The 8672-nt window shown below is 44.6% G+C and overlaps 1 protein-coding gene across 1 annotated transcript in view; it reads right to left on the reverse strand.

Moving 5' to 3' along the window:
- Positions 1-1347: 1347 nt before the first annotated feature.
- The window catches only part of CHRNA1 (cholinergic receptor nicotinic alpha 1 subunit), a 16629-nt gene continuing 9304 nt past the window's right edge, over positions 1348-8672 (reverse strand). Inside the window, exons 5-9 of the mRNA XM_007451071.1 lie at positions 6771-6966; positions 6050-6287; positions 3400-3623; positions 1998-2237; positions 1348-1688 (exon numbers count right to left, since the gene is read on the reverse strand). Coding sequence (XP_007451133.1) covers positions 1557-1688; positions 1998-2237; positions 3400-3623; positions 6050-6287; positions 6771-6966 — 1030 coding nt within the window. The 3' untranslated portion in view covers positions 1348-1556. The remainder of the gene's footprint in view (positions 1689-1997; positions 2238-3399; positions 3624-6049; positions 6288-6770; positions 6967-8672) is intronic.

The following is an 8672-nucleotide window of genomic DNA, read 5'->3' on the forward strand; positions in this document are numbered from 1 at the left end:
GAACTTTGGTGTCCAAGTATCTGTTCAGGTCCCTGCTTTCAGTTCTTTTGGGTGTATACCTGGGAGTGGAATTGGTGGATCATATGACAATTCTATGTTTAGCTTTTTTTTTCAACATCTTTATTGGAGTATAGTTGCTTTACAATGTTGTGTTAGTTTCTGCTGTATAACAAAGTGAATCAGCTATATGCATACATATATCCCCATATCCCCTCCCTCTTGCGCCTCCCTCCCATCTACGTTTGGCTTTTTGAAGAACTGCCAAATCTCTTTCTCTTTAGTTTACTCTTAAATGAAGGCACTCAGTCCTGCCACGGGTGTGTGACGGGGAGTCCCATGGAGATGTAGATTGAACCCACCTGCATTCAGACAGGCTGCCTGGCACTGCCATTCCCCGTTCTCCCTGGTACTGATGTGGATCAGATGTGTTCTGGGGATCTGATGGCCATTACTGAGCCCAGGGCTGCACATATTCTAGTTCTGGGGTGAACTGCCTTGTGGCTTATAGGTTGCTATGAAGAAAGGAAATAATTTTCTCTCCTTGTCCAGAATTGCAGAATTGATGATGATATGTGCACACATTTCTGATTTCATTTATAGAACTAGAACCCCAAACAGGAGTGGGGTAAGGACGGGGAAAAGGCAGGTGGTTTAATTGGGAAGGCAGAAAGATGGCTGACACTAGGACTGAACCTCTCAGAAACACTGACCAGAGTCGCAGAATGGCCCAGATGGAGCCAGAGTTGATCCAAAGAGCAAGCGAGCAGATGAACTGGCCCAGCCCAGAGCTGCTTTGAACCTACAAGGTCTAGGTTCAAATGTCAGTTCTACTTGTTATTTTGGGCCGTGAACTTAACCTCCCTCAAGTTCAGTTTCCGCATTTGTAAAACAGGGACAGTCATGAGAGTTCTGAGGATAAATAAAAACATGCCTGCGAGCCCCTTCCCACAGTGCCTGGGCCCACACTCAATACAGGTTAGGACCTCTTTTCCCTCAAACCCCGAGCATCAAGCTCAGGTGCTGTATTAGACTGGGAAGACCTTCCCTCACCTCCAAGTTCTAGAAACCTACTTTAAAGCATGAGTTTTTGAGGCAGTTTGCATTGTGGTGGCCATTCTAGAATTTTCCTATTGTCTTTCTACTGCTTTCTTTCTCTCCAAGTCAAATGTTTCATCTTTTTGGGACTGGTAGATGGGGCTTTTTTAGCAGGTACAAAACTGACTTTTAAGCAAAGGATAGACTCTTTGTGTAAAATTTAATAATTTAAAAAACTAACAGAAAAGCTCAGTTATCCTGGGCAAAATTCTTCTGGACACTGTTGGAAATGAATGCTTCATGTACCAATCCAGATTCATTTACTGCAAAGGGTTCACTCTCCAGGCAGCCACAGCAGGAGTGAAGGGAGAAGCAATGTGAAGACACTTTGAGGCCATAACCTTATGTAAACAGAAACTTTTGTCATGAATAATAAATACAGAAAATTAAATGTTTGATAAGTGAGCATGTATCCAAGTAGACGAATCTCCCTGGCGCTAAGGTTCAGCTCAGCTTTCTGCTCATCCTTGCTGATTTAATTCAATGAGCCGACCTGCAAACACAGCCAGCGTTCCGATGATGCAGACGAGCATGAAGACTCCGAGGAGAATGTGGTCCATCACCATTGCAACATACTTCCATTCCTCGGCCGCCTGGGAGAGAGGAATACGTTAGAATTTCCGTAAGACGATCATGGACTCAACGATGTTCGTGCTATCCGTCATCTAGGGGCCCTTCAATCTGTTGATCATCCCTCCACTGGCATTATCATCTTTATTTTTTTAAATAGGTTATTCACAATATGATGACTTGCTAAGATGGCCTAGGGGGTCACTGGGCGCATCTTACGTCAGTAGCTGCCCATTGAACGCCAACCTTCCCATCAAGCCAAACCCATCCCTCTGTGCTCGAGCATTTGACCATTTAAACAAGAGGTGCAGATCTCAAGCCACAGAGCTTACGTTATTGGATTCCTGGTCTGACTTCATGGTCTCTGCGATGTATTTGATGCCCTCAATGGCACTTTTCACCTCGGGGTGTTTGATCAGGGGAGAGTGGAAACCCATGGGTGGAGGTCCCGGCTTCCCAGAAATGTCAGAAATATCAATGTCTTCTGTAAAAATTTTTTTGTCTTGTTTTTCTCTGGATGGTCTTTTCATCGTGGAGAAGAACATGATATTTGGGATAGTGTCGATAAAAACCTATAACAAAATAAAAAAGAAGTCCACGTATGGGAATTATTGTCAGCAGGGCAAGCATAAAACTCTGATTTTGCATAAGCAATGTGACCTTAGGCGAATTACTCAGCTTTTCTGGGCCTCAGCCTCTTTGTCCCTAAACCAAAAGGACTCTACTAGATTTTCTCAAAGCTTGCTCATCTGTATCCTGTGACCTGTCAAATTCCTAAGGCTAACAGAGATGATTCTGTAATGCCAGAAGCTTGCCACTGGAGGGAGCCTGTGTGCAGCTACTGACTCAAGAAACCAACGAAGCTTAAGCTTCCAGACCCCCTGTAGGCACCCACTTCTTTCAAGGTCTGTGTCCTCATGATCAGAAGGTTAAAGAAAGGGCCCCTCCCGTTAAAAAAAATATATAAGCTTCCGGCCCCACAAAACAGCTAGACTGTTTTCTTCTGTTTCTTGCTCCTGAAGAAATGCAACATAGGTATTGCCAGGAGTCACTTGGCCTTTAGAGAAGCAGGGACTGTCTCTCCTCCCAAAAGAATACATTGCAAGCAGTAGTTTCTCTGTCAATTCATAACAAATCTTTTGCATTGTGCACAAAAGGCTGGACGTTAGTGTCTCTGTGAAGATGTATAAAAGAACCAACATATTGGAAATGTTAGCACATTTTAAAATTCAGTAATGTAAATATTTGAGACCAAGTTCCTCACTAAAACTTCTTGACAATCTCTCATCAAACCCCCTCCCTACCCCGACTCCCAATTTCTAGCCCTTATTCTAGTCTCAGCAGATGATTCTACCAGCAAAAAAATAAGCAGTCTGTTCACAAACTGGAAGACATAAAAACAGACATCTCAAGATTTCACAGCATTTGAATAAAAGGATAGTGATTTATTCATCTTCTCTAATCAAAGAGATTCTTTAAGGTTGAGTTTCGAATGGGCTTTGTTAATTCTGGTTTTCTTATCTCCCTGGGGCGGTTGCTTGAGTTATTTATACCCAGCAAGAAGCCAAAGAAAGTTCCTTCCCCAAAACCCCTACAGCCCAGAAAGGACTTTCCGTTCCTAAGTGCCCACAAGGGTTACCTAGGAGGCCACTGGCCACACAGAAGAGTAGACCCGCGGATGCCTTGAGGGAGGGGCAGCCCTGGGCAAAGTGTTACGGGGCCTTGCTCGCTCACCTTCCGCACCCACTCGGGCATGACGTGGGTGCTGGGGGAGCGGTGGTGTGTATTGATGACGATGACGGTGATGATGATGGATGCGATGACGAACACCATGGTGAACAGCATGTACTTTCCAATCAAGGGCACCGCACTGGAGGTGGAAGGGATCAGCTCCACAATGACCAGAAGGAACACGGTTAAGGACAGCAGGACAGAGATGCTCAGAGTCATCTTCTCTCCTGGACAAAAGAAGAAACGAACACAACCCACCTGTTATGGGCTAAATTGTTCTTCCACCCAAATTTATGTGTTGAAACACTAAGCCCCAGCACCTCAGGCACTGTTTTGGAGATAGGGCCTTTAATGATGTAATTCAATTAAAATGAGGTCTTAGGGTGGGCCCTCATCCAATATGACTGGTGTCCTTATCAGAAAAGGAGATTAAGACACACACACACACACAGAGGAAAGGCCATGTGAGGACCCAGGCTGAAGACAGCCATCTGCAAGCCAAGGAGAGAGACCTCAGAGGAAACCAACCCTGCCGACGCCTTGATCTTGGACTTCCAGCCTCCAGCACTGTGGGAAAATAAACCTCTGTTGCTTAAGCCACCAGTCTGTGGTCCTTGGTGAAGGCAGCCCTAGCAAACGAGCACACCACCAAAACCCAAGGGTGAGAGGAACGTGACTGGCATGTTCTCAAGGTCTCGTTGTGGGGCATTTTTTCTGCAGAATTTCCTATGAGACCTTGGCACCTTAAAGCTGCTGCTGATGGCAAGTGGCAGGCATTTCCATTAGAGGCTGCCAAGCAGGAAATGCTATTTCACCTCTTGCCTAGCATTCCGTTTCTTGGCGGAACTCAGGGAACCCAGAGAGGTTCTGGGTGGTAATCGAGACCCCAGATGGCAGTTTTTCCGTCTGCAGCAGAATGTCTTAAACCTCACAAAACTGAACTGCAGCCTGGCCTACTTGTTACCCAGCAGATGGATGGGCAGCCCAGAAGTACACGTATCTTTTTCTCATTGTGGGAGCAAAAAAAGCTGCAAGACCAAAGCCGAGAAAGGACAAAATCAATGATTTCACACCGCTCACTTTCTCTTCTTCATCTAAGGGGATGATTTGGGTTTTTTTTTTTTTCTTATTTTGACTTTTTTTGTTTTTCATACTAAGGGATGAGGGATTCCCCTTCCCCTGAATCTTTTCCCCAGGCCCTACACTTTCAGGGTGAACAATTTCCAGATGGTGTCTTGGTTGGACAAGTAAACAAGAAAGCCAGGGGCTGGATGGCACTGGAATATTTTTGTGGGGATTGACCAGCTCAGATGCAGTAGAGAGACTTTGGAAGGGACTTTCCTTGGGTTGGTCTTGGTGTTTGTGTCCTGGGAAACCCCTCGTGTGGCCCTGCTTTCCAGTGTGGAGCTTTTCCCATTCTGGATGCATCCAGATGCTAGGAATATACACAGGATCCAGAGTGGATGCAAACAAGAAATTGTCAGTTTCTGGTGGGTAGGAAAGTCTTCAAAAGTAAAAAAGAAAACAGAATTATAAATATAAAATATTTATCAAGGTACATCAAATTTCTTGATTAATGATAATAACGATAGCTAACAATTATCAAGCAGTCTCACTGTTCTAAATGCTTTTCAAGCATACATCATTTAATATTTATAGAAACTCTGATTAGTTTCCATATTGCCCTGCCTAGAGTTTTCTATCTTCACTTTAAGAAGCTTCATTTGATTAGAAAGGTGAAAAAATATTTGTTTGCGATCATTTGTTTAGGAATGAGTACAATCCCTAGAACATATGTTCTGTGGGGAAAATTCTGCCTTGTTCTCTACCTTATCCCTGTCTTGTAACAGTTGTTTAAACGGTATATGTTGAGTGAGTGAATGTGTAAGTTTTTTTTTTTCTTGTTGGAAAGTTGGATTTAGACTTTTGTGGGTTTTTTTTTTTTTTTGGCCTTTTGATAAAATTGTTATGTCATAAGTTTGAGGACCATGTTACCATCTTTCTTTTTTCCCTGCTTGTCTGCTGTAAATCATTTAAGAGCAGTGACTTGCTTGCAGGCATATGTGTTCCCTTTTCCCCTTTTCTGTAGATTGTTGGTGTCTGGTGAAATTATGTCACAGATGTGATTACTCAGTAGGAGGTAAGTCAGTCGTCCAGGCTGATATGGGGGAAAGAATTGCCACTTGGGAAGTGTGGTGTTGTGTGTAAAGATACTGCCATCTGGAGAGTAGATACACAAAAGCTATTTCAAGCCATGGGCAAAGGAGGCAAGACCTGATCAGTCACGTACAGCAAGTGACTTCATGGGGTACGAGGCATCGGTAGTGTCTGTGATACACGCCTTACCCAGCACATTTCGGGACACACAGCAGGTATTCAGCAAATAGGTGCTGGTGGTTATTCACTTAACCAGACTGAGCTATGTATGTGCATCTTCAGAGTCCCATTCAGCTCTCTGCCTGCTCTGTAGTCTGCCCCAGCTGGGATTTCACCACTGCACATGGCCAGTCAGTACACGCATCCTCCCGGGGATGATGATTTGGGTCTGTCTGCCTGTATTTGTTTATTAGCCATGGTTATTTCTGGCTTCGCCCGGAATAGTAGCCCGAGATCCATCAGGGCCAGCAGCTGCCACCACGGCAACTGCACCCACCTGAGTCTGTGGGCAGGTAGAACACCAGGCCGGTTAAGAAGGAGAATAGCAGGCAGGGAATGATGACGTTGACGATGAAGTAGAGGGGCAGGCGCTGCATGACAAAGTGGTAGGTGATGTCCAGGTAGGGGGTGGAGGGGCAGCAGGCGTAGAACACCCAGTGCTTCCAGCCCCGGGACTCCTTGATCACCCATTCCCCGCTCTCCATGAAGTTGCTTAGGTCTGGCTGCTCGCTTTCCTGAGAAGATGGAATGAAACTTTGAATCACCCTGAGGAGGGGGAGGGTTTCCTAATCAGCCGTGACAAGGCAACCGATCCCAGCACTGTCACATACCCAGGAGGGACCCTGGGTCACCTTTGCTTTGGGGTCTTAGGTTCCTTTCCTGTAAAATAAGGGGGTTTGGACTATTGGGATTCTCCATGTTGACTATACATTCAAGTCACTTGGGAGCTTTAAAATATACTGGTGCCCTAGCTCCACCCCAGTCTGATTAAATCAGAATTCTTGGGCCTCAGCCTGGGCATAGAGAATTATTTAAGCCCCAAGTGGCTCTCTTATGCAGTGCATCAAGAACCTTCCCAACCAATTGAGAACCATCAAACTAGACAATCCCCAAAGTTCGAATGGGTGCTGAGAGCCTATGATAATGGAGGGGCAGAGTTGGAGACCTGAATCACGCTTTTCCTGCATCCAACCTCCTCACAGCAGGTCACCACCTACCGGGTTGATGGCCACCACGGATCCGTCATAGGTCCAGGTGCCCAGCTTCATGCTGCAGTTCTGTTCGTCAAAGGGAAAGTGGGTGACGATGATCTCACAGTAGCTTTTAAAGATGGCGGGAGGTGTCCACGTGATGTGGCCAGTGTAGTCCAGGAGCACTTTGGTGAACTTGACAATGGCAAAGTCACCATCTGCACTACAATTGGGATAAAAGGGGAACAGGGATCCAAGTGACAGATGAGCCTTCAATTCTGCTTGGGGATGCTAACGGGAGACAGTTGTTAATTATTCAGGTGCTAATTATAGAAGCTGTCTTTTGCACTGCGTCGCTTTTTATCTGTGGCAATGTTTTTCTAATTTGTCCGATAATAAAGATCACTGGGGTGCTTGTTTAAAATATAGATTCCTGAATCTAAAAAATAGTACAAGTGAATCTTTACAGAACAGAAACAGACTCACAGATACAGAAAACAAACTTATGGTTACCGAAGGGGAGAAGGAGGGGGAGGGACAAATTGGGAGTTTGGGATTAACGGGTACAAACTACTATACTTAAAATAGGGGCTTCCCCGGTGGCACAGCGGTTGGGAGTCCGCCTGCCGATGCAGGGGACACGGGTTCGTGCCCCGGTCCGGGAAGATCCCACACGCCACGGAGCGGCTGGGCCCGTGAGCCACGGCCGCTGAGCCTGCGTGTCCGGAGCCTGTGCTCTGCAACGGGAGAGGCCACAACAGTGAGAGGCCCGCGTACCGCAAAAAAAAACAAAAACAAAAACAAAAACAGAACAGAGGCTCAAATTAAGCCTAAAGCAGTACAATTCCTGAAAATGAATCATCTTTACTTTTTAACTCTGTCTTATAGAGTAGAAACATAAGAAAATGGGAAATAACAGAAGAAAATGAGCCAGCAGTAGGGAACCCAAAGCAGCGGCAGCTGCCACAAATCTGGAATTCCTACCTAAAAAATTATAAATACATTGAGTAAAAAATATAAATTGAAATAATGCCAAGTTTTTCTGAGCAATGCAACAGAAAATTTTTTATGTAAAAAAAATTTTATTACTACTAACAAACTTACCTAACCATTAATTTCTGTGAGAATGCTAATAAGATTCTAGCCGTACAGAAAAGCATAGAAGTGGGGGGAGGGATAAATTAGGAATTTCGGATTAACAGATACACACTACTATATATAAAACAGATAAACAACAAGGACCTACTGCACAGCACAGGGAATCATATCCAATATCTTGAATAACCTATAATGGAATATAATCTGCAAAAAATCTGAATCACTATGCTATATACCTACAACTAACACAATATTATAAATCAACTACACTTCAATAAAAAATAAAACAAAATATAGATTCCTGAGCACCATCTAAGTGCTGAATCAGGATATCTAGGGATGAACCTGAGAATCTACAGTTTTAAAGGAATAACAGGTGACACGGATTCACTGCATCCCAGATTTTTCTTCCCAGTCCTCAGTAGTATTTGTGATGTTAATCTCCATGTATCCCTTCTCTGATATACTTTGAAAGTCAGTTGAGAAAAAACCCAGGAATTTTAAATAAAAACACGTCTAGTGGCTCATTACGGGGACAAGCACGTTAAAGAAGGTGTCTATTACCTTTAAAGAACTATTTAGACCCCAGTGGGGTGGGGTCACAAACTCAGATGCCTCCAGGGCCAGGCAGGCAAGGAAGGAGGGAGAGTTGAGCCTGGCATGGGGAGAGACCCCCTCTCCCCTGAGGAAGGCACCACTCAGCTCTGCCATGGTGTCTGCGTGGGAGCGAAGGCTCCATGTTGCCTGATATTGGATTCTTCCTTGGAAGCTGGGAATCAAGACTTTTAATCCAAAGTTGCCATTTTTTTTTTTTTTTTTTTTTTTTTTGGG

This window comes from Lipotes vexillifer, unplaced genomic scaffold (assembly GCF_000442215.2).
Source record: "Lipotes vexillifer unplaced genomic scaffold, Lipotes_vexillifer_v1.1 scaffold645, whole genome shotgun sequence".
Taxonomy (NCBI): Eukaryota; Metazoa; Chordata; class Mammalia; order Artiodactyla; family Lipotidae; genus Lipotes; species Lipotes vexillifer.